The 25,878-nt window shown below is 38.6% G+C and overlaps 1 protein-coding gene and 1 pseudogene across 4 annotated transcripts in view; one reads left to right on the forward strand and one right to left on the reverse strand.

Moving 5' to 3' along the window:
* The window catches only part of SDCCAG8 (serologically defined colon cancer antigen 8), a 246,914-nt gene that overhangs the window by 2,046 nt on the left and 218,990 nt on the right, over positions 1-25,878 (forward strand). For 2 of the 4 annotated variants that reach the window (XM_025361824.1, XM_025361831.1), the window contains exon 2: positions 25,126-25,251. In XM_025361824.1, coding sequence (XP_025217609.1) covers positions 25,126-25,251 — 126 coding nt within the window. Of the gene's footprint in view, positions 1-10,260; positions 10,427-11,154; positions 11,238-14,864; positions 14,979-25,125; positions 25,252-25,878 lie in introns of all 4 variants that reach the window. The other 2 variants (XM_025361809.1, XM_025361815.1) reach the window with 2 other exon arrangements.
* On the reverse strand, positions 7,527-8,410 carry LOC112609299 (annotated as a pseudogene).

The raw sequence follows: 25,878 nt of genomic DNA on the forward strand, positions 1-25,878 counted from the left end.
CTAGTGGTACTGCTTTCAATAATTACAGAATGAAGAGTTTTCATTCAAGGATAATACATTTTAAAATTAGTTTGAAATAAAATTTAAATTTAGTGTGATAACAATATAAGGTAGTGGAAACGTTTCACCAGGAGCGAATACAAGGGATAGAAAAAGTTAAACAACTTTTAAAAAATACATAGTCATAATTTTAACAGTGAATCGAGAAATGTAACCTGAAATGTTTATGGGCTTTTCAGGACATATCATTTATTTAGGAGCACTTTTATTTTTGTATGTTAGCTTGTATAACAGCTTCTGGAAGGAAACAAAGCAGAATTAACCCTGAACTTGAGTACAGTCAGAAGTTCTTCACAAATATAAATTGCCATTTTTGAGTAGTATAATGTCATTTATTTATTTATTTATTTATTTATTTATTTAGAGATGGAGTCTCGCTCTGTCATCCAGACTGGAGTGCAGTGGTGCCATCTTGGCTCACTGCAGCCTCTGCCTCCTGGGTTCAAGCAACTCTCCTGCCTCAGCCTCCCAAGTAGCTGGGATTACGGGCATGCGCCACCATGCCTGGCTAATTTTTGTATTTTTAGTAGAGACTGGGTTTCGCCATGTTGGTCAGGCTGCTCTGGAACTCCTGACCTCAAGTGATCCGCCCACTGTAGCCTCCCAAAGACTGGGATTAGAGGCGTGAGCCACCGCGCCCGGCTGATAATTCCCTTTAAAGTAAAATATTCTGTTTCTTAATAAACAATGCTGGAGTTATGTGGAAATTCCTTATTTTGTGTGTGCCTAATAATTTAAGAATTGTATTACTATGTAGTAAGATAAAATGCAGTTTAAAGTTCTATGCCTTAATTTGTTTTGGTTTTGTTGGTTTGTTTGGTTTTGTCTACCCACCATTACTTCCCCAAAATGCCTTGCATAGTTTATGATTAATGGAAACCTAATAAACAGTCTGGTCTTTCCTCACCGGTTATTCCTCTGGCTTGTAAGTAACTGCACATGTAGTCACTACTAATATCCCTTCATTTGATATTTAGCTAGGAAGTAGCTGCATAAAAATGCAAAATACTTTTCCTATTTTCCGTGATTGTACTTCCATTTTAAAAAAATCTTTTCCTTATTTCTTTAATATTGGTACTATTATGGCATATCAATAATTTGAAGTTCTAATGTGAAAACTGAGTCAGCGTTTACTTGTTTTTAAAATGAGGTCGGGCGCGGTGGCTCACGCCTGTAATCCCAGCACTTTGGGAGGCTGAGGCGGGTGGATCACCTGATGTCTGGAGTTCGAGACGAGCCTGAGCAATATGGAGAAACCCTGTCTCTATTAAAAATGCAAAATTAGCCGGGTGTGGTGGCGGGCGCCTGTAATCCCAGCTACTCCGGATGCTGAGGCAGTAGAATTGCTTGAACCTGGGAGGCGGAGGTTGCGGTGGGCGGAGGTTGCGCCACTGCACTCCAGCCTGGGCAACAAGAGTGAAACTCTATCTCAAAAAAAAAAAAAAAGAAAAAAAAAAACATCTTTTCCGCATTTTTTAAATTTTGGTACTATTATGGTATATCAAGAATTTGAAGTTGTAATGTGAAAACTGAGTCAGCATTTACTTTCTTGCTTTTAAAATGAGATCCTTGCCTCATTTTGACCCTGATGATCTTGGAGCAGCTCCACGTTCACCTTTCATCTATTCCCTTAACACTTTTCAGTGATTTGCTCTTTGAGTTCTCTAAAGATATCTCTTGCTTTGGGTCGCCTATGCCCCTTTACAAGAAATTAGAGACGTTTAATGATTCTTCTTCAAAACGAGAGTTCTGGCAGAAAAACCGGAAGGTTTTGTTGCCCCCACGCACGTATCTGTTGTACTATTTCCTACATAGTAAATGGTCTGAAAGTTTCCAGTGTGGTTAAAAGTGGATATATACTGGGTATCCTGGGAACCACAGAATTTAATCTAGAACAGGGAGTGATTTGGGAGGTCTCTTGGCAGTGTGGTTAGGTGTTCATTTATTCTATGGGTAGTTATAATTCAACACCCACAGAATGGCCAAGAACTACATTTGTAAGTGGGCAAGATAGCCCATGCCCCTTCTCTAAATTCAATACATCATTGTATAAAGCCAAGAGGTATGAAATAAACTATTTCAGAGCCAAGAAAGGGTGAAAAAAGCCCCAATCACAGGCAACCCAGGCTCTATTTTAAGTACTGCACACTTGAGTGAAAGGAGAAAAATTGCTAGAAATGCAGTATCCTACCCTTAATAGCGGAATCATGTCTCATCTCTTGCTACAGCATTGGGAATAGGTAACAGTTTTATCAACATCACCTATATACATGACTCACCTATTCGCCTAATTCCTAGCCACCTTTGGTTGGGTGAGTATAAGGAAAAATGAAACAGACTTCTTGTATGACAGGAACTCATAATTTTGTATATACATTTTGCGTTTTGGTTTTACCCTTTCAACATTTTGGTGTTTCAGCCTTTAGATAAACTTATGGCAAGAGTGTGGTGGAGTCAGAGGAGAGGATGTGGAATGAGGAGCCAGGTCACTGAACTAACTTTTGCTTTGCTGATAACCATCTGTGTAACCTTAGGCAAGTGAAAGCAACTGTTCTTGGATTCCCATTTCCTCATCTGTAAAATGAAAAGTTTGGACTGGATGTGAGAATTATTGCCTTTAGGTGCCGAGCAAATGATCAAAAGGTATAATGGAGTCAGTGCAAGACATTAGAGAAATGATGAGGCTTATGGCCAAATTGGGCAATTTCTGCTTTTTCTCAAAACATTTCAGTTTCTTTCTTGCGCCCTCCCTCTTTGCTTCCTTTTTTTTTTTCTTCTCTCTTTTTCCCTCTTTTCCTCCCTCTTTTCTTCCAAGAAGGAAGCCAAGCGAAACACACCCAGAGCCTGACTCCCCTTTAGACACCACTCTCTGACGCTTTGATCACTAATGTTCCTCCCTTCAGCACTTGGTTGGATCAGATGAATGATAAGGGCTGTGTTTTTGTCTTATGGAAATGAGAGTAAGGAGTTGAACCAGGTACACAGAAAGTGAGCGGATGAATATGGAAGAGAACATACAATCTCGGGGATGGGCTTTATCTTTATGAATTGATGTAGTTCAAGAAAACCAAAGATAAGGTTGACTTTCTATGTTTTTCTTGTATATAATTAGCACATCTATCCAAATCCTGCAAAGTGGCTCACAATTGTAGAAGGGCTGTGTTAGTCTTACTGGCCAACAATTTGGTCAGTGTATTCGCCAGCAGTGATATCATCTGGCTGTCTTAAGAAAACGTGTGTAACTCAAATAAATGTTCGTGTTTTCTCAAAAAACTTGTATTTCTTTTTTCTTCTTTTTTGTTTTTCTCAAATGTTTTCTGGATTTTTAAATATTGTTTGCCATAAACACTATATATGAATATATACACATAAACATGAGGGGTTTTTTGCCAATAAAATTCAAATTACACATATTCATTTTTTGTTTTATATACTCATGTGGCTTTTCTCTCTCTCTCTTTTTTTTTTTTTTTTTTTTTTTTTATCTCAGCTTACCACAACCTCCACCTCCCGGTTTCAAGCGATTCTCCTGCCTCAGCCTCCCCAGTAGCTGGGTTACAGGCACGTGCCAACACGCTCGGCTAATTTTGTATTTTTAGTAGAGATGGGGTTTCTCCATGTTGGTCAGGCCGGTCTCGAAGCTTCCAACCTCAGGTGATCCACCTGCCTTGGCCTCCCAAAGTGCTGGGATTATAGGCATGAGCCACGGTGCCCGGCTTTTTTTTTCTTTTGAGACAGGGTCTTATTCTGTTGCCCAAGCTGGAGTGCAGTGACGTGATCTTGGTTCACTGCAATTTCTGCCTCCTGAGTTCAAGCGATTCTCCTGCCTCAGCCTCCCAAGTAGCTGTGATTACAGGTGCCACCACCACGCCTGGCTAATTTTTTTCATTTTTAGTAGACACAGGGTTTTACCATGTTGCCCAGGCTGGTCTCGAACTCCTGGCCTCAAGTGATCCACCTGTCTTGGCCTCCCAAAGTGCTGGGATTACAGGCCTGAGCTATTGTACCTGGCCTCATGTGGCTTTTCTTAGTACTTTTAACTTTATGATCTTTTATTTTACTAGAACTTAAAAGTACAATCTCAAGTTTTCTTTCCTACTACTGATGAGATAAAATTGACAAAAGACAGGATTTAGCAATCAGAAAAGAAAGGAATGTTCTACAAGTAAATAGTTATCCCTGGAATAATCTAAATCAAAGCTGTGTTTCAGTGTTAGGAGATTATAAGGGTACTTTTGCATGTTCTTTGTCAGAAATAGGAATAGGGTAAGTTTTTTTCAAACTGTTGAGATATGGGGAGTAATAATATTCTCTCTTGGGATGTTTAAAGACATCCCAAGATATTGCCAGTTTGTGCTAAGGTTTTCACCGTTTTACTTGATGATAACTCTTCTCAGAGTCCAAAACTAGACAAGGTAGCTAGAAATGCCCTTGTGCACTGCCTAAAGCAACCCTGATGATGGCGGAACTTCAAAAAAGCCCACTGGATACTTAAAGGGATGGCCTGAGGGCAAATATTGCTTTTAGGCCCTGAAACAAAATTAAGCTAAATATGAATTCTGAGCTCTAGCTTCTGATGAATGTAACATCTATTCCTGACACCGGATCAGGTGTGTCCCATCGCGGCACTGTCGGTCTCAGGCTGTTGCCCTCCCTACCAGCGCTCCTGTGGCAGAATAGCTCACTGTCACGCTCATTTTCCATCAAGAGGCGGCAACACTTACAATGTAGTAATGTGGTCAGTGTGATAGCAAGTCTCCCCTCAACACTGAAAGCCCTTGTTTTATTGATCTTGTTTCATTGACTTGAAAACTGTCTTGTTTAATTGATCTTGTTTTATTGATTTTTTTTTTTTATTGTCACAATTGGGGGTGGAGATGAGTGCTGCTGGCCTCTAGTAGGCAGAAGCCAGGGATGCTATTAAACTGACACAACACAGCCCCTTCCAACAGAGAATTATCAGGTCCAAAATGTCAATAGTGCTGAGGTTGAGAAATCATGATCTAGAAGTACAGGTTTTGCTCGTAGACCTTGCTCTGCAAGAATCCTACTTTACAGTAATTACAAGTAAGGATATACAGATTGTATTTGCTGGTGATTTTACCTATGTTCTTTGCCAGCCTAGCTAGGTTTACTTCTTTTATCAGTGGAAAGTGACAGGTGCATCAGTCCTCCCTGCTGGTGCCAAAGAAATACCAGGTGTATCCCTCAGAATGCATATAGCCAATCTCCTGGATTTGCCACCACCCATATATCTTTAATGAGCTTCCAGATGTTGCTTTCTTAAGATGTTTACATTCTTTATCAGATTATCTTTTACCCCTGGCGCCAAGCACTTTAGCATATTTTCAGATATCAGAGTCTTAGGATAGTATTTTCTTTGAGATTTAAACAAAAAAAAATTCTACATAATACTTGTAATCTCTTTCACAGTTGTAATTGCCTTTCACAAAGCTGGCTTTGTCTGATTTTTTGCTTCTGCTGTTTATATCTTGGCAGTGCTACCTGTTGGTTCCTTCATAAACAGTGACAGCAATCTTCTGAACTAGGCTGAGGCCCAGTCAAGTGTGGACAGACATATGTATCTCTTATCTCACTGTGGTTTCATTTTTCTGCGTGTCTGCCCTAATCTAAGCTTGTACTGGGAGCTGCAGTGCATCTCGTGTCTCGGCCTACGGAGGAATAGTTCATTGCATATTTTCTCAGAGACAGCTGGGCGCTTCGCAGGGAGTGGTCCCCCCTCCCTGTCACCAGGGCAATCTCTTTCACATCCCCCAGGACAGATGGAGAATGAAGAAATTAATAATTCACAGTGTGTATATAAGTGGTGATTCGTCCTAGACTGAAATGTACTTGCATTTTGTTCAAAAACATCTTGATGAAGAGAGGCCCAATGGTAAACTAAGAGTTAGAACATAGGAAGTAGGGAAACTCTACTAAGAAAATGGACAAGACAGGCCAGGCAGGGTGGCTCACGTCTGTAATCCCAGCACTTTGGGAGGCTGAGGCGGATGGATCACCTGAGGTCAGGAGTTTGAGACCAGCCTGACCAACATGGAGAAACCCTGTCTCTACCAAAAATACAAAATTACCCCGGTGTGGTGGTGCATGCCTGTAATCCCAGCTACTCGGGAGTCTGAGGCAGGAGAATCCATTGAACCTGGGAGGCGAGGTTGCAGTGAGCCAAGATTGCGCCATTGCACTCCAGCCTGGGCAACAAGAGTGAAACTGTCTCAAAAAAAAAAAAAAAAAAAAAAAAAAAAAGAAAATGGACAAGACAGACTGAAATTAGCCAGCAGCCATTAGCTCAGGTACCGTTTAAGTGCTCATTGTACTGATTGATGTTTGGATAGTGCATTAGCAGAAATATTATTTACTTGCACTTACGTTCATCTGATCTGTAGGACTCAGGGGTCCTGTTTGTGTCTGTAGTCATAGTTAAGTTTATAGTCAGTTCCTGGTTGGTGCTGGGGAAAAGAAATCAGGATGCATTCATCGTGAAATACCCCTACTCTCCTCTCAGGAGAGAAGAGGAAATGAGCGTGTTCTCTCTCTCGGTTAGAAACAGATAAAACTGTGTCCCATTAGCAGTTGGATAGGAAACGATAACTGGAACCTTCTGTCTAATCTGGTTTCCTTAAATGTATGGAGCAGATAACTGCATCTGGGGAGTAGTGCTCTTAGTAAGGGTTATGGGGGCTTCAGTTGGAATGGCTCCAGTTGAAGAGCCGTGGGATTTTCATCTGTCCTGAATCATCTGAGTGTTATTCTTCTTCAGATTAACTGGATTTATCTGTTACAGTATATAATTATGTTGCTTTGTTATATATTTGAAAAGCACTTAGCATGTTTTGAAATGTAGCACTGAAATGACTTTAAAATGTCAACTCTGTAGTTTTAGTTTTAGGGCACAGTTCTTGCAAATTCCTGCTTTTCCTCTCTGTCTCTAGTACCTCTGAAGTCAGTAGTTGCAAACAAACAAACCTTAAAGCCTTTTGTATCACTTTTCTTTGGGATAGTTGTTGAATTCAATAGCTCATTATTTCACATAAATATTGTGTTCATAGTACAATTTAACATGTAGTCTTTGTTATAAATTCTAAAAGATTAAACAAGAATATTAGAAAAGGAATGAAAAGTGCCCTTAAAATGCTGCCCTAGGCTGGGCACGGTGGCTCACTCTTATAATCCCAGCACTTTGGGAGGCCAGGGTGGGTGGATAACCTGAGGTCAGGAATTCAAGACCAGCATGGCCAATACGGTGAAACCCTGTCTCTGCTAAAAATACAAAAATTAGCTGGGTGTGGTGGTGTGTGCCTGTAATCCCAGCTACTCGGGAGGCTAACGCAGGAAAGTCGCTTGAACCTGGGAGTCGGAGGTTACAGTGAGCCAAGATCACTCCAGCCTGGGGACAACAGTGAGACTCCCTCTCAAAAAAAAAAAAAAAAAAAAAAAAGAAAGGAAATATACATAATAGGAATTCCAGGAATCTTATGGATTCTTCTGTTTAAGGTCCCGGTCACCGGGCGCGGTGGCTTATGCCTGTAATCCCAACACTTTTGGAGGCTGAGACGGGCGGATCACCTGAGGTTGGGAGTTTGAGACCAGCCTGACCAACATGGAGAAACCCCGTCTCTACCAAAAAAATGCAAAATTAGCTGGGTGTGGTGACAGGTGCCTGTAATCCCAGGTACTCGGGAGGCTGAGGCTGGAGAATCGCTTGAACCTGAAAGGAGGAGGTTGCAGTGAGCCAAGATTGCGCCACTGCACTCCAGCCTGGGCAGCAAGAGTGAAACTCCCTCTCAAGAAGAAAATAAAAAAAGTCCCAGTGAACTGTGGGTACAATGTAACACTTACACACTTAGGCTGAGTTACTCTCTGTACTAGGCAGTCATGTGCATAGGTTCCTTTGTGTGTTCGTGGTAATCGTTCAAATCTTGGATCCTTGGCGATCCTTAGAGCCACTCGATACTTCTGCCCCAATTTCTTAATTTCAGCCATTACACAATCAGTTATCCAAGGGATACACTTGGCATACAGACAGTCCATCATTGACTGCACTAAGTCCATTTGACTTTTGTGGAAAAGTTGATGAAGTTGGTATCAATGAGGATGTGGTAAGGTGGGCCCAGCTGTGTATTATATTGGAAAAATAAGCAGGAAGGGTGTTGGGGAACTTCTCTTTCCTTTAACGTGCTGGGATCCTTCTTTTCTTTCTCTTTAGATTTTACTCTGTCCTTTTCTTTAAGCCTCCGATCTCTGAGACTAAGCATTCGCTTCATGGTTGCATAGTTCCTTGTTTTTTTTTTTGCTTCCTCATGGTCATGCCATACTTCTGTTTCTTCCGTAATCACCAACGGCACAATACTTTTACCTGGAATACATTTTTATGTTAGTTAAACTATCTCTGTCCTTTCTAATAGATTCAATGAAGATAAGTGTTTTATTTGTGGATTTGAGGGCATAAATCTGAAGCTACATGAACTGAATTGCTTATCATGTAACACTTCATTTTCCTTTTCCATGACCAAATCTCTTTTCTACTCTATTTTCTAATACTAAGTTATTGAAAAACTGTCACGGTTTCATATATTCCCAAAACCAGGAATGTGTCTTATCTGAACTTCCTTAAACTCATGATGAGTCAGAGGAGGCCAGTCTTCATTAGTAATCAGCACCAAATTCATTTCAAACAAAGATCTGTGTGGACATAGGATTGGTATGGAGAAAAATATGGTGATAAATTAACTGTGTCTCTTGTGTAGTTGAGTAATAGAATTTCATTGTCGAACCCTGACCTGAGATACATGTTTTCTTTTATCAAAGTAGAAAATGAGTTGCTGTAAGTAAAGAAACTGTATTAGATATTGTGTAACATGGAGATTTTTTTTTTCTATTAAGTACTAACATTGCTTTTGTTTCTGTTCCAAACTTTGAAATCAATGCACTTGGAGAAAATGGAAACTATTTTTCAAGGTCCTACAGAATAGATGTTTATGAATATATTTTCATACATGATTGGTAATGAATCAGGTCTCTTTCATGCCATTGCAGTTAGAGGGCCTCTGGTGCTAGAGTCCTCTGGAGGACTGGGCTGTCGGAGCGGGGGCAGCGGGGTGCGTGCGGGGAGGGCTTTTCTCTTTCTTCATGGGGTCTCAGGGCCTCTTGTTTCCTCTCCATGTATGCTCTTCCCAGGTCTCTCCAGCAGGGTAGCCAGGTATCTTACATAGCAGCCTAGGGCTCCCAAAAGCAAACATTCCAAGAGGAAGCAGGAGCTGCCAGTCCTTTAAAGACAAGGCCTGGGTCTGACATGGTGTGACTTTTATTGCATTCTATTGGTTAATGCAGATTACAGGCCCCGTCAGTTTCAGATCAGAAGACAACTAGGGAATGAGGCTGGGTTCCTTGGAGGCTATTTTTTTTTTTGAAACAGAGTCTCGCTCTATTGCCAGGCTGGAGTGCAGTGGTGTGATCTCGGCTCACTGCAACCCCTTGGAGGCTATTTTTAGAGATGAACTATCACAGTAATATACCTTAAAAATGCTTCATTTTAGACAGTTTTTGTGTGTTCTAGGGGTGGTCAGTTGCACTAACCAAGAATCTATGAGGTGTGGTTAGCCAGCAGTATATCGGAAGAGTTGTACTACCGGGGCTGCCACTATAAGCACTTCAGCTATGCAAATTTTGATCAAAACTAAGCCAGACATGTGGATGTTTCTTGGTGGGGGAGGAATTTCCTGTCCCCAGGGACAATGAGGCTTCCCTAGGTTGGAACTGGGTGTGATGCAGTCCCTCTTGCTGGCTCTTCCCACATCCCCACTGCTCCTCCCGTCCTTCTCTGTCTCCACGTTGGTAGAGGAGTCAGGCATGAGGGGAAGGAGAGCACTTCCCTTAGCAAGTTATTGTTTAATGGGAGCTGGTGGGAAGAGTTCTGTCATTTAATACTCCTTGCTGGTGGTGCTATATGTAGTGAAATCAACTGCTACAGTGATAGGGACCTTAGAGATCATCAAGTCCTACCTCTACACCATGAAGTTAATCTTCTCTCACCATCTCTGGCACATCCCTCAGCAAGCTAGAAACAGAACTCTGCGTTTTTTCCATAAAGTACGAGAAATAATGATTTCACCTTTAAAAACTGCCTTCTTGAGCAAGTGTCCATTTGGTCACCCAGATTTCATTGGTCCTAACTTTCATCAGGTTGTTCTTGCAGAACGTGCCAGTAGAAGCATTCACCAACTGAAATGTGCCCTGAAAGAAGGTGATGTCACTATTGGAGAAGATGCGCCAAATCTTTCTTTTAGCACCAGTGTGGGAAGTGAGGATGCCAGGACAGCCTGGCCCGAATTACAACAGAGCCATGCTGGTGAGTATGAAAGTCAGTCCTAGCCTGAATGATGCATAGTGAATTTTTTAAACTCCGTAGAATAATAAGTCCTTTCATTCTTCGTTCTGCTGCTATGATGTTATTCCTGAAACACAAATCAGATAATTTAATTCCCTTGCTTAATCTTTTTTTCTTTGACTTCCCAATGCTTATAGGCGAAAGTCTGAAATTCTTAGTTACAAAACAACAGTGTTTTCCTAAGATAGCTCCAACCTGCCTTTTCGGCTCATCTTTGTGTACTTCTCATGTTAATCATCCATCTCACAACTCATATTCTAGTTATAATGACCTCCTCGCTATGCTTTTATGCTTTGACATGTGCAGTGCCTTCTAATTGGAATTTTTCTTATCCTTTTTTGCTTGGTGAACTCCTTCCTGTTCGTCCTTGCAGTGTTATCTCCTCTGTGAAAACAAGCACAATTAGGTGCTTCCTCTTCTTGTAGCACAGTGCACAGCTCTAGGTCTACATACAAACTTATTTTATATCAGTGTCTCTCTCTTCATTGCTAGATTCTTAGCACTTAAGGGGTAGAAATTCTTTTTTTTTTTTTTTTTTCTGATGTTGGTCTTTGTATCCCCAGTTGATAGCAGAATTCTTGATGCATAATATATATTTCAGCAATTTTTATTAGTTGGAAAGATGGATGGGTGGTAAGAAACCATGGATCTCAAATAAGGTTAATAACCCCTCTGCTTTTGCTCTATAGTTAATCAGCTCAAAAATTTGTTGCGCCGACAAGCAGATAAGGAAAGTGAAGTATCTCCATCAAGAAGAAAAATGTCCCCTTTGGTAAGTATCAGCTTTTCCAACTTGACAAAGCATTCCTATGTTTTACTGTACTGTGTCGTTTTGTAGTACATGTTGCAGAAAAAATTTAAGCATGACATGCTAATAGTGAAAAACATTAAAAGTAATTCTTTTCCCTCTGATGATTTTGGCTGAAAAAATAGATTTCCATGGCAGAAGGAATCTTGATATTTTTAATTTATTATTCACTTGGAAAATGGGAGCAAGGGAATAGTTTGGAGAATTTATTTTGCAACTGTTAGCAAAATATGTAATACAAATATATAATATATAATAAATTAATATAAATTATATAAGTCAAAGGAGAATATATGTAAAAGATAAACTAATGATTTTAGTAATTTCTTTTTTAGAGGGCCATATCTATCCATCATTTTTAGAAGTTACTTAATTATAATTATAGCCCGCCTTTGTAATATTTTAAAATTTTGAATGTCAAAATAATACATTTTGTTTTTAATTAATTAATTTTTTTGAGTTGGAGTCTCATTCTGTCGCTCAGGCTGGAGTACAGTGGCATGATCTTGGCTCACTACAACCTCTGCCTCCCCGGTTCAAGTGATTCTCCTGCCTCAGCCTCCCTAGTAGTTGGGATTACAGATGTGCACTACCACATCAGGCTAATTTTTTGTATTTTTAGTAGAGATGGGGTTTCACCGTATTGGCTAGGCTGGTCTCAAACTCTGAACCTCAGGTAATCCACCTGCCTCGGCCTTCTAAAGTACTGGGATTACAGGCATGAGCCACCGCACCCCGCCTCAAAATAATACATTTTAATATGTAATGTTCTATATGTTAAAATATATGGTTATAAAATTGTATGATATATAAGAAGTGGTGCTGTATTTCTTCTGAGGCTGTTTTTTATTGCTTTGACAGAGTATATTATTCCTGATTAATGCATTTTATATGCTAAAGGCTGAGATAGATGTGAGTGAAAGAACTCTGAACCAGATTTAAGTGGCCAAAATAATAGTCAAGGGCTTAGTTCTATCTAAGGTCTATCACATACTCTCTAGGATATTGTGCCTGTCTCACGGAGTTTTTGGAATAACGAGATAAGATTACATACTTAAAATTCTTTAGAAACCTATGAAGTGTTACACAAACATAACATGTCAGAGCAGCAACCTCGCATTTTCAATGTGTTTTATAGTTCAATACAATGCCTATATGCTGAAAAGTATGGAGACATGTTACTTTCTTTTCTTCACCACTGAAATGTCAGAATATCACTCCCATAAGAACACTTCATTCCAGGCTGACACAAACTTTTAAGCTTAATTCCAACTTTAGAGAAATGTACTTCATATGCATATTCAATATTTATAGATATAGATTTTATAATTTTAATAAAACATCTCATTATTTAATGAATTTATTACTATTGACATCTGGTTTCTAGCATGCTCTTAAGCACACACTGGTGGAATGCTTTTAAGTCTACCTAGATGCAGTTGCTTTTTCTGTTGAATACTCAGACATGCTTATTCGTTTTTTAAAGCCTGAGCAAGTGATATTATGGAGCTTATTGAATCCAGGCAGGCTGGAAGACCTTCATTAAGAGAATCAGTTTAGTACGTACAGAGTACACTTTAAAATATACAAGTCTATTTATATGGAGCTGTGTAAAAGAATGGAACTTAGACTCTAAATGTATATAGCCTACATGTAATAATTATAAACCATAATAGTAATAATTAGCTTTTTAAGATTATAGCCTTAGAATGCACTTTCATAGCCAGTATAACGTATTAGAAATACATGCATATATTGAGAGTAAAACTGAGGAACTATTGAGATGGAAAAGAAGTTATTACTTAGTGTCTTAAAATGTAGATATCCAAACTAAAGCCCTTTAAAGTAGACACAAATGATTTCAGGTGAACGTTTTTCATACAATATTAGCTTGAGCTTTTTATTTTTCACATTGACTTCCTGCTATATACTCATAGTAGTAATTTATATTTGCTTACCTTCTGAACCTATTTCTATTAATGGAGGATAATTCTAATTGTTTGATTTCTACTCATGACAGATAATTCATTTAATTAGAGTTACTTTGGTTTTTAAATATCTTCAATACACCAAAAAGCAGAGCTCTATTTTATTTTATTCTGCCATGGTAGCTGGTGCTTGGTTATCGTTTAAAATTTCTGCTGTGCTGAGAAAGAGAACAGCTGAGAAACAGACACTGTGTCTCATTTCAAGCTTTACTCTGGGTTTGTTTAACTGGGTGACCCTTGTTTTCCCTTTTCCTGATTTCCTCATCCTTTTAAAAAAAAATCATGTGATGTGTATATGATTTTACAAACTATATCACAGTCACTTCAAGATAAGGTAAGATATACATTAGCAGTAAGTTCCAGGAATGCTACAGAGCTAAAATAACATTAGTGTTTTTTTTGAAATCTCTTCGTTGGACCCCTCAACGAAAAAAGTAGTAAAACTACTTCAGGGCTCTACTCTTGGAGGTTCTATGCTCCAGAACAGCATACGTGTGAATTGCCTTCAATACTAGAGTCAAAAATCGAAAACTATGTTTTGCTAATGTATCCTTTTTGAGATGGAATTTTATCGCATTGACACAGGCTTGGCATCAAAGAGTTCCTAAAGAATCTCTCCGTCACGGAGCTGCTGCAGTTTTAGCAAATCCTCTTCCACGGCAGTTTCTTGGAGAGAGTTGTCCCTTGTATCTCAGCATTACTGAATGGAATGTTGTTTTTCCAATTTGTTAAAATAGTTCATTCCAAGCCAGTTATACTACTGCTACCCCAGCATTTTTCCATTCACTATATGTGCTTTTTATAACCACTTTCACCATCCATCTTAAAAAACAAAATGATATTCACGTCCGTGAATCTTGTGTATTTGTGGAATTTATAGGATAGAGAAGCAAGTATTTGTGTTAGTCCATTCTTGTGTTGCTATAAATAAATACCTGAGGCTGGGTCATTTATTTGAAAAAGAGGTTTAATCAGCTCATGGTTCTGCAGGCTGTACAGGAAGTGTGGGACTGGCATCTCATTCTGGTGAGGGCCTCAGGGCTCTGCAGGCTGTATGGGAAGTGTGGGACTGGCATCTCATTCTGGTGAGGGCCTCAGGATTCTGCAGGCTGTATGGGAAGTGTGGGACTGGCATCTCATTCTGGTGAGGGCCTCAGGAAACTTTCAGTCATGGTGGAAGGTGGAAGGGGAACAGGCATTTCATGTGGTGAGAGCCAGAGCAAGAAGTGAGGAGAGGTGTCACATTCTTTTAAACAACCAGATCTCACCAAAACTCAGAGCAAGGATTCATTATCATGAGGATAGCACCAGCACCGAGGTATTCATCCATTCATCATGACCTAAACACCTCCCACCAGGCCCCACCTCCAATGCTGGGGGCTGCATTTCAACATGAGGTTTGTGGGGGATAAGCATCGGAACTATATCAAGATTGTAAGCTACATTGTGATCAATTATATGTTTATATCACATCAGTGCACAATTGAGTATGGAGAAGGTAACAACTGATTCTTTGCTAAATCCAAACATGCTTAATTTTGCTTTTTAAAAATTATGTATGTATGTATGTATGTATTTATTTATTTATTTATTTTTGTCGTAGAGGTCATTAGAACATGAGGAAACCAATATGCCTACTATGCACAACCTTGTTCCTATTATTAATGACCAGTCTCAATATATTCATCATTTAGAGGCAGAAGTTAAGTTCTGCAAGGTAAGTTTCTCATTAAGAATTTAAAACTAAATAAAGCTTATATTAACTATGCATTGTATACAAATTTGCTACTATAAATCTTCATGTTTGTAGCAAGGCATTGACAATTGCTATTCTTACATGATTGACAGACTGATGTGTCACAAGAGCTTGTCAGACTTGGGAATGATGCTCTTGACCATAGCATTTCTGATTGCTTGATTTCGCAGTAGTTCATTACTATGTCTAATGATTTCATAATATGGTCTCATATTTCAGAAGTTTTCCTTCTGACCCCACTTGCTGTAACCCAGCAAATGGCAAATGCTTTGGAATACAAATAGCAATCATTCTCCCACATTTGTCAACCTATTGGGGCAGGGGTTACAACAATCAGGGATTCTAAACTGGCAAGACCAGTTCTTCTCCACTGTCAGTATTAGGGCTCTTACTTTGACTTTGAATGAGAATGGTTCATAGGGTACTGACAGTAGTGATGAAGAAACCAAACACATCATATATAGCTTGTGACACTAGAGGGTTATATGCTCAACTGTGTGCAGTTTACTAATGTCATTAATGCTAATAGAGCTTTTTCATCTCCCCAAAGTATGTCGTGTTTTACTTCTTTTCTTTCTCTCCCTCTTTCTTTCTTTCTAGTTTCAGTGTATTAGATTGTACAATATTTTTATAGGAATTACTGATATCTCTTGTATCATGTTTTTATATATAGTATATGATATTATGTATTATATTGTTGACATTTTAAGATGATGCAAGGCCAGTATGTAACTTAAGGAGGCTTTAGATGTTTCACTGTCCTGATTTTACCAGGGAATTTCTGATCTTAACATGTAATTTCCTGTTTGTTCTTGGAGGACACAGTCATTAATATACAGGTGGTCTTGGATTACCAGTAAAGCTGAAATAATATCCTAGGAACTATTTCATTAACAAGGCTCTATTAATCCCTAAGATGTTGTGGATAAAACTTGAAAGATATAAAGCAGAATGTATTTACCATCTACTTGAGAAGACAGAACTATTCCCTATTAACACCATAAGCAGCACATTAGAGAATATAGTATAGGCCTTTACTTCTTGGTATAAGCTATAATTATAATAAGAGAAGAAAGTTAGGAAAAGCTAATGTCTTTGGGAATGTTTTTATGGGAGAGAGAGATCTTGAACCGGTCTTTTTTTTTTTCAATTTTTAAAATTATACTTTATGCTCTAGGGTACATGTGCAAAATGTGCAGTTTGTTACATATGTATACATGTGCCATGTTGGTGTGCTGCACCCATTAACTCGTCATTTATATTAGGTATATCTCCTAATGCTATCCCTCCCCTCACCCCCCTCCCCACAACAGGCCCCAGTGTGTGATATTCCCCTTCCTGTGTCCAAGAGTTCTCATTGTTCTCCATATCCTCATTAGCATTTGGTGTTGTCAGTGTTTTAGAGTTTAGCTGTTCTAATAGATGTGTAGTGGAACTTCACTGCTGTTTTAGTTTCAATTTCCTGATCACAAATGATGCTGAGCATCTTTTCATGTGCCTATATTCCACCTATATCACATCTTTGAGTGAGGTGTCTGTTCAGGTCGTTCACCCATTTTTAAAATCAGGTTGTTTGTTTTCTTATTGTTGAGTTTTAACAATTCTTGTTGTATTTTGGATGCCAATCCTTTATCAGATATGTCTTTTTCAAGTATTTTCTCCCAGTCTTTGACTTGGCATTTACTTCTCTTAACAGTGTCTTTCAATGAGCAGAAATTTTTAATTTTAATGAAGTTTAACTTACCAATTTTTTCTTTCATAGATTGTACTTTTAACTTTGCATTTAAAAATTTATTACCAAATCCAAGTTCACTATATTTTCTCCTTTCTTCTTCTAGGTATTTTATAATTGTTTATTTTACATTTAGATCATGTTTGAAGGACAGTTGTCCATATTTTGGAGTCTATTTCTGGGCTCTCCTGTTCCATTGATTTACTTGTCAATTCTTTTGCCAGTATCACTCTATCTTGATTACTGTAGCTTTATATTAAGTCTTGAAGTTGGGTAATATCAGGACTCCAATTTTTTTCTTCTTCAATATTGTGATGAGTATTCTGGGACTTTTTTGTCTCCCTGTAAACTTTAGAATCAGTGTGTTGATATCCACAAAATAGGATTTGGATTGGAATTGTGTTGGATCTATTGATCAAGTTGGGAATAACTGGCATTTTGATACTATTGAATATTGCTATCCATGAACATGGAATATCTCTATTTACTTAGATCTTCTTTGATTACTTTAATCAGTGTTATGGTTTTCCTCAAATAGATCTTCTACAAATTTTGTGAGATTTATATCTATTTTATTTTATTTTTGAGACACAGTCTTGCTCTGTCATCCAGGCTGGAGTGCAATGGTGCAGTCTCGGCTCACTACAACCTCTGCCTCCTGGGTTCAAACAATTCTTCTGCCTCAGCCTCCTGAGTAGCTGGGACTACAGGCATGTGCCACCACACCTGGCTAATTTTTGTATTTTTAGTAGAGATGGGGTTTCACTATGTTGGCCAGGTTGGTCTCGAACTCCTGACCTCATGATCCACCCGCCTCGGCCTCCCAAAGTGCTGGGATTACAGGCATGAGGATCTGTGCCCAGCTACCTATTTTATTTTTTAGTGTAAATGGTATTATGTATTTAATTTCAAATTCCAATGATTTATTGCTAATATAGAAGAAAACAATTGACTTTGTGTATTGACCTTGTATTCTGCAACCTTGGTATAAGTCACTTATTAGTTCCAGCATTTTTTGTTGATTCTTTGGGATTTTCCTCATCAACAAGCATATTATCTGCAAACAAAGACAGTGTTATTTTCTCCTTTCCAATATGTTTAGATTTTGTGTTTTTTACATTTTTCATTTATTTTTCTTAATTAATTGTTTTAAGATAGGGTCTTGCTCTGTTGTACAGGCTGGAGTGCAGTGGCATGATCATGGCTCACTGTAGCCTTGACATCCTGGGCTCAAGTGATCCTCCTACCCCAGCCTCCCTGGTGGCTGGGACCACAGATGCACACCATCATGCTTGGCTATTGTTTTATTATTATTACTTTTTGTAGAGTTGAGGTCTCATCATGTTGCCCAGGCTGGTCTTGAACTCCTGGGCTCAAACAGTCCTCCTGCGTAGGCTTCCCAAGGTGTTGAGATTATAGGCTTTAGCAAATGTGCCCAGCCAGATTTTATTTTTTTAATTGTCTTATTGCATTAGCTAAGACTTTTGGAATGATGTTGAATGGTTGTGAGAGGGGCCATCTTTGCCTTGTTCTTGATCTTAGTGGGAAACTACTTTCTTGCCATAAAGTATGTTAGCTATAGGTTATTTGTAGATGTTCTTTATCAAGTTGAGAGTGTTTCCCTCTATTCCTAGTTACTGAGAGTATCGATGCCTCTCGACTTACAATGGGATTGTGTCCTGATAAACTCGTTGTAAGTTGAAAATGCATTTAATATACTATAGAATATTGGTTGTTTATGCTTGTGATTGCACGGCTAACTGGGAGCTACAGCTCACTGCCACTGCTGCTGCCCAGCATCATGAGAGAATATTATACTGCATATTGCTAGCTTGGGAAAATATCAAAATTTGAAACTTGAATTATGGTTTCTACTGAATGCATATTGCTTTTGCAGCATAATAAAGTCAAAAAAATCATAAGTCAAACCATCGCAACTGAGGGACCATCTGTGTTTATCATAGATGGCTGCCGCATTTTGTCAAATGCTTTTCCTGCATCTACGGTTAAAATTATGATTTTTCTTCTCTACATTGTTGATGTGACATTAACTGATCCTCAAATGTCGAACCAATGTTGTGTAATTAGAATAAATCTTACTTTATCCTGGTGTAGAATTCTTTTTTACATTGTTGGATTTGATTTGCCAGTATTTTGTTGAGGATTTTTTCATCTACGTTCATTAGAGATATCGATCTGTAATTTTCCACTTGTTTTCACTTGGTTTGGGTATTAGGTTAATGCTGACCTCATAATATAAGTTAGCAAATACTTCCTCTTGAATTTTATGAAATATGTTATAGATAATTGGTATAATTTCTTTCTTAAATATTTGGTACAATTCACTAGTGAACTTATCTGGACCTGGTGCTTTCTGTTTTGAAAGGTTGCTAATTGTTGATTTAATTTTCTTGATAAATATAGGTTTATTCAGATTATCTATTCTTCCCTCTGTGAGTTTTCATGGATTGTGTCTTATATCAATTTTATTCATCTTTTCAAAGACCCAACTTTTGATTTTGTTGTTTTTCTCTAGTGATTTTCTATTTTTAATTTCATTTTTTCACTCTGATTTTTACTATATGTTCTTTTCTGCTTGCTCTAGAATTAATTTGCTGTTGGTTTTCCAACTTCTAAAGTAGAAGCTTAGATTATTTATTTGAAGTCTTTCTTCTTTTCTAATTTTTTTGCACTCCTTTTGCTGCATCCTTTTAATAAGTACATAGCTTTTTATCAGTTGTATTTTAATTTTTACTTAGTTGAAAATATTTCTAAATGGATTTTGATACGTCTTGGATTCATGTGTGTCATTTAGAAGAGTGTTGTGTCATCGTCAGGTATTTGGGGAGTTTCCCAGCTGTCGTTCTGTTACTGATTTCTGGTTTAATTCCATTGTTGTCTGACCGCATACTTTCCGATTCCTTTAAATTCGTGAAGGTTTGTACATTGTAGTCTGCCTGGGTGAATGTTCTGTGTGAGCCTGAAGAAAACGTGTGTACTGCTGGTCTTGAATGAAGTAGTCTGTAAATGTCACTTAGATCCAGTTGATTGATGCTGGTGTCCATTTCAATTGTGTCCTTTGTGATTTTTATCATTTCTGACAGGGGATGTTGAAATTTCCAACTGTAATAGTGGATTCATCTATTTTCCTTTGCCTCATACATTTTGATACCCTTTTATTAAGCACATATGCATTAAGACTTGTTACATCTTCTTGGTGAATTGACCTCTTTATCATTATGTAATGTACCTCTGTATCCCTGATCATTTTCATTGGTCTGAAATCTGCTTTGTCTAAAATTAATATTGCTACTCCAACTTTCTATTGATTAGTGTTAACATGATATGTTTTTTTCATTCATTTATTTTTAATCTATCTGTGTCTTTGTATTTATAGTTGGCTTCTTTTTTTGTTTTGAGGTTTTTTTTTTTTTTTTTTGGTTAGAGATGGGGTCTCACTATATTGCTCAGGCTGGTCTTGAACTCCTGGGCTCAAGGGATCCTCCAACCTCAGCCTCCCAAGTAATGGGATTACAGATGTGAGCCACCTTGCCCGGCTATTATAGGCTTCTTGTAGACAACATACAGTTTGTTGTTGTTCTTTTTTTAACCACTCTGACAGTCTCTATCTTTTGCTTGGTATATTCAGACCATTATATTTAAAGAGATTATTGTTATGATTGGATCAATGTATAACATATTTGTTACTATTATTTTCATTGTCTTTATTTTTTGTTTCTTTAAAAAATTTTCACTCTTTTTCTGTCTTCTCTGGCTTTTTTTTTTTCTTAAAGAGATAGAGCCTTGCCCTGTTACCTAGGCAGTGATGTAATCAAAGCTCACTACAGCCTAGAACTCTTGGGCTCAAGCAGTCCTCCCACCTCCTCCCTGCCGAGTAGCTTGGACTACAGACTTGCGCCACTATGGCTGGCTAATTTTTATGTTTTTTGCAGAGATGGAGTCTCACTCTGTTGCCCACGCTGGTGTCAAACTCCTGGCCTCAAGTGATCTTCCCACCTCAGCCTTCCAAAGTGCTGCACTTACCAGGTGTGAGCCACTGCACCTGTCCCTTCTGTAACTTTGATTGAGCATTTTATATGATTGCATATTATTTTTTATATTTGGAGACAGAGTCTCTCTCAGTTGCCCAGACTGCAGTGCAGTGACACCATCTTGGCCCACTGCAACCTCTGCCTCCTGGGTTCAGTCAATTCTTGTGCCTCAGCCTTCCTAGTAGCTAGGACTACAGGCGTGAGCCACCACAACCAGCTAATTTTTGTATGATTGCATTTTTCTCCTGTCTTAACGTATCAGTTGATCAATTGTACTTCTTCGTCTTTTTTTTTCTTTACTGGTTGCCTTAGAGTTTGCAGTAAATATTTATAACTAACTTTACTTTCAAGTAACCCTGTGCCACTTCTTGAATAGTACAAATTCCTTATGATAGAATTCCCAAGCCCTCTCTCATCCTTTATAATATTTCCGTCATTAATTTCAGTTATCCATAAACTACAATTACTACAAACACTATTGCAATTATGATGTTGAACACAGTGTCATCTGTCAAATAAATTAATAAGAAAATATTTTCTATCCACTTACTCCTTCTTTAATACTCTTTTTTTCTTTATGTAGATGGTAGTTTCTTACCTTATCATCTTTTCTCCTTTCTGAAGAACTTTTTTAACATTTCTTGCAAGGCATATATGCTAGCAATAAATTCCATCAATTCTTGTTGGTCTAAGAAAATATTTTTCTTTCTCTTTTGAAGGTTAATCTTGCTGAATCCAGAATTCTAGGTTGGTGGGTTTTTTTTTTTTTTAAACACTTTAAATATTAGATTCATTTTATTCTCTTCCTGTTTGCATGGCTTCTGAAAAGTATTCCCAGGTAATTCTTATCCTTCCTTCTTTATAGGTAAGGTTTTTGTTTTTTTGTTTGTTTGATTTTTGTTTTATTATTATTATTATTTGAGACTGAGTCTCGCTCTGTCACACAGGCTGGAGTATAGTGGCGAGGTCTTGGCTCGCTGCAATCTCGGCCTCCTGAGTTCAAGCAATTCTCATGCCTCAGCCTCCTGAATAGCTGGGATTACAGGTGCCCACCACCATGCCTGGCTAATTTTTGTATTTTTAGTAGAGACAGGGTTTCACCATGTTAGCCAGGCTGGTCTTGAACTCCTGACCCTCATGTGATCTGCCTGCCTCGGCCTCCCAAGGCATACATTCCCTGTATGCTGGGAATACAGGCATGAACCACCGCGCCCAGCCTGATTTTGCGGTTTTGTTGGTTTGTTTACTTTGGCTTATTTTAAGAGTTTTCTCTTTGTCTTTGATTTTCTGCAGTATGAATATGATATTCTTCAGTGTATTTTGTGGTGGTATTTATCCTGCTTGGTGTTCTGTGAGCTTCCTAGATCTGTGGTTTGGTGCCTGTCATTAATTCAGGAAATTTTTCAGTCATTATTGACTGAAATATTTCTTCTTTTCCTTTCTTTCCTTTTTTGTGTTCCTGTTGTATGTATGTATTTATTACACCATTTGTAATTGTACTGTAGTTCTCGTATAATTTTTCTGTCTTCAGTTTTTTTCCTTATTGCATTTCTTTTTTGGAAATTCTTATTCACAATTCTTAAAGTTTACTAATGCATTCCTCAGCTACGTCCAATCTACTGATGAGCCTTTCAAAGGCGTTCTTCATGTCTGTTAATAGTTTTTTTATTTTGAGCATTTTCTTTTCATCTTTTTCATAGAGTTTCCATCTCTCCACTTATATTACTCTGCTGTTCTTGCATATAGTCTATTTTCTCTATTAGAGACCTTAGCATAGTAACCATAATTATTTTATTTATTTATTTATTTAGAGACAGAGTCGTACTCTGTCACTCAGGCTCAAGTGCAGTGGCGTGATCTCGGCTCACTGCAACCTCTGCCTCCTGGGTTCAAGCGATTCTCCTGCCTCAGCCTCCCAAGTAGCTGAGATTACATGCATGCACCACCACCCCTGGCGAATTTTTTTTGCATTGTTAGTAGAGGTGGGGTTTCACTATGATGGTCAGGCTGGTCTCGAACACCTTGGTCAGGTGATACTCCCACCTTGGCCTCCTAAAGTGCTTGGGATTACAGGCGTGAGCCACCGTGCCTGGCCTTAATTATAATTATTTTAAATTCCTGGTCTGATAATTTTAACATCTCTACTTTATCTGAGACTGTTTCTGATGCTTGTTAAATCCTTTCAAACTGTGTTTCAGTCTTTTAGCATGTCTTGTAATTGTTTGATGAATGCTGGACATGACATATTTGGTAAAAGGAACTGAGATAAGTAGGCCTTTAGCATGAGCTTTTATGTTTATCTAGCTAGAAGCTAGGCTGTGTTTGCTGTCACTATACATGTCAGAGGCTGAAATTTCCTTCCATGTCCTGGTCTTGTCTCTTCTGTTGTCTCTTCATTACCCTAGTGAATTCTTCCTAAATATAGTCTGAGATATGCAGTTCTTTCTGTTGAATTTCTCTGTTAGTATACAGGAGCCCTAGTGATGTGGTCGTTAGATGTGGGAGTAGAGGGAAGCATTCAATAGGCCTATGACTAGATCTGAGTCTTTTAATAAGCCTTTGCCTTGGGCTGTGACATTCACAAGTGCTTCTCAGTCTCCCCTGCCCTTTAAGGTAGACGGGAAGGCTAGAGGAAGCTGGAGGCCCCTTCTCCCACACTGAATGCAAGAGGGGGGCTGGAGCTGGATTTCTTTATTTAGGCCAGTTAGGTGACGGCAGCCCCCCAGTCAGTTCGGCTCTGGTAAAGTCGTTTCCCTCGAGTCAGGCCTGTGACAAGGAACACAACGTGCTGAGCATATTTCAAACTGGCTGCTTTTCTTCTTCCTTTAGGTTGCATAAGGGAATTTTTCTCTAGTTTTTACTGTGAAAATCTGGTAGTGTCCTGGAGATAAAACTGGGGAAGCAGGGCAGTCCTCCTATGACTGGGTCTTCCTGGAATTTATTTATTTATTTATTTTGAGACGGAGTCCCGCTCTGTCACCCAGGCTGGAGGGCAGTGGCGTGATCTCGGCTCGCTGAAACCTCGACCTCCCAGGATCAAGCCATTCTCCTGCCTCAGCCTCCGAGTGGCTGGGACTCCAGGCGCGCGCTACCACACCCGGCTAGTTTTTGTATTTTTAGTAGAGATGGGGTTTCACCATATTGGCCAGGCTGGTCTTGAACCCCTGACCTTGTAATCCGCCCACCTTGGCCTCCGAAAGTGCTGGGATTACAGCCATAAGCCACTGCGCCCAGCCCGGAATTTTTAACTCTCAAACTTGTTGACACTGAGCTTCCAGCAAGTCATCAATTACAGTTTAGATTTTCTACCTCCTCCAGAGGTTTCTGATTTCCTCCTGTAAATTCTGTGTCTCAGCGACCACTCGTCTCGTCAATTTTGGGGCAGCAGTTTTCCCTGTGACTCAATTATCTGATGAATCTAAGAAGAGTTGTTGATTTCCAGTTTGTTCAACGTTTTTCCTGTTGTGAAGATGGGAGTGAGCTGTTCTAAGCTCATTACATTCCAGACTGAAAAATGAAAGTCCACAATATTTTTTTAATTTCAGCTTTTAGTATAGCTTTGGGTTTAAAAATAATAATAATTGAGGGGAATTTTCACATGTTGTACAATAGCTTGTGATTACACTAGTAATGAATATTAGGTTAAGTATTATATGATTGATATATTGATGTTATTGAATTGTTTTTCCAGTGACTGAGGTCCACTCAATAGCTATTCTAATTATTGTTGACCTGTAATTTCTTATGTTACATCCTGTAATTTTAATTGTTATTGATTTGTTAATTCTTTACATTACATCCTGTGAGGCCAAGGAAATACTCTTTCAGAATTCTCCATGAAATGTTTTACTATAATTCTCTCCTATCTGGCTACCATTTCATAGGTAATCATCACGCCTGTCTATGCCTTTCTGTCTCAGAGCCTCCCTCTATTTAATCTTCCATCAGTTTTTAACAAGTTGATGGTATTTGATCATTAGTCATAATATGTCTTAACTCATTTTTCAGAGTCTACTTCTTTAAAATCTCTTGGATAACTCTTTTAATTAAGGCTTTTCTTTGAGCCTTGATTCCTTGGAGAAAAGGAAATGGTCAGAAACGACACACTTTTGTGATATGCCACCAGCAGGCCCATTACTATATACCTTAGCCTTCTCTTTGGTATCTAGCTAATGTTTAGGTTGCCTTGTTTGTCTAAATATAATTATATTTCAGGAAAAGGAGAACATAAGTCTTCCATGCTTTATATCATGCTGGGTCCTCTAATCAACAAATAAAAACACTGCTTAATAATGCTTAATGTATTTGATGTTGCTTATTATAGGAGGAACTCTCTGGATTGAAAAATAAAATACAAGCAATTGTGCTTGAAAATGAAAGCCTCCAGCAAGAGCTGAAATCTCAAAGACAGGAGGAGACACTAAGGGAACAAACACTTCTGGATGCATCTGTGAGCATTCTTTTAAATCATACATTTTATTTAGTGTGAATATTCCCTTCTGCCCTCTCTCCCCGCCTTCTTAGCTGCTTAGTTTTTCTCCTTGAAGTGTGGCCAAAGTACTATGTTAGTATTTGTTTGAGACCTCAAATACCAGATTTCACTGTGGTAGAATGAATTCTCAAGTGAAATGATCTCGTAACATTTGCTATGGTTTCCTGAGTGTACCATTTCTGCCTTACCATATGGAAAGAGCAGGTCTGAAAGCAGGAAATGTGTTATACAGGAAGGACTTTGCTGAGTCTAGAAACCATTCAGAACCTTAGCTTAGATTTCTGCCGGATTTCTCTAAATTGTCCTTGATATCTGAAATCTGAGAAGTCTAATTAGCAGCATGATATAGCAGAAAAAACATTGGCCTTAGGGTCCAAGAATCAAAATGTTAGTCTTCCCATTGTCCCTAAGAAGGCTGGTGCTTAGCAAGTAATTTTAGAAGGCTTTACATAGCTTAATCCCGTATGTCCTTTATTTCTTTATTGTTGTTTTGAGAAGATTAACATATACCAGGAGTTTTCAATGCAAATTCCTGGACTCCAGGCCCTGTGAGTCTGATTCACTTGGTCTGGTTGGCCCCTGGGA

Source organism: Theropithecus gelada, chromosome 1 (assembly GCF_003255815.1).
Source record: "Theropithecus gelada isolate Dixy chromosome 1, Tgel_1.0, whole genome shotgun sequence".
NCBI classification, from domain to species: domain Eukaryota; kingdom Metazoa; phylum Chordata; class Mammalia; order Primates; family Cercopithecidae; genus Theropithecus; species Theropithecus gelada.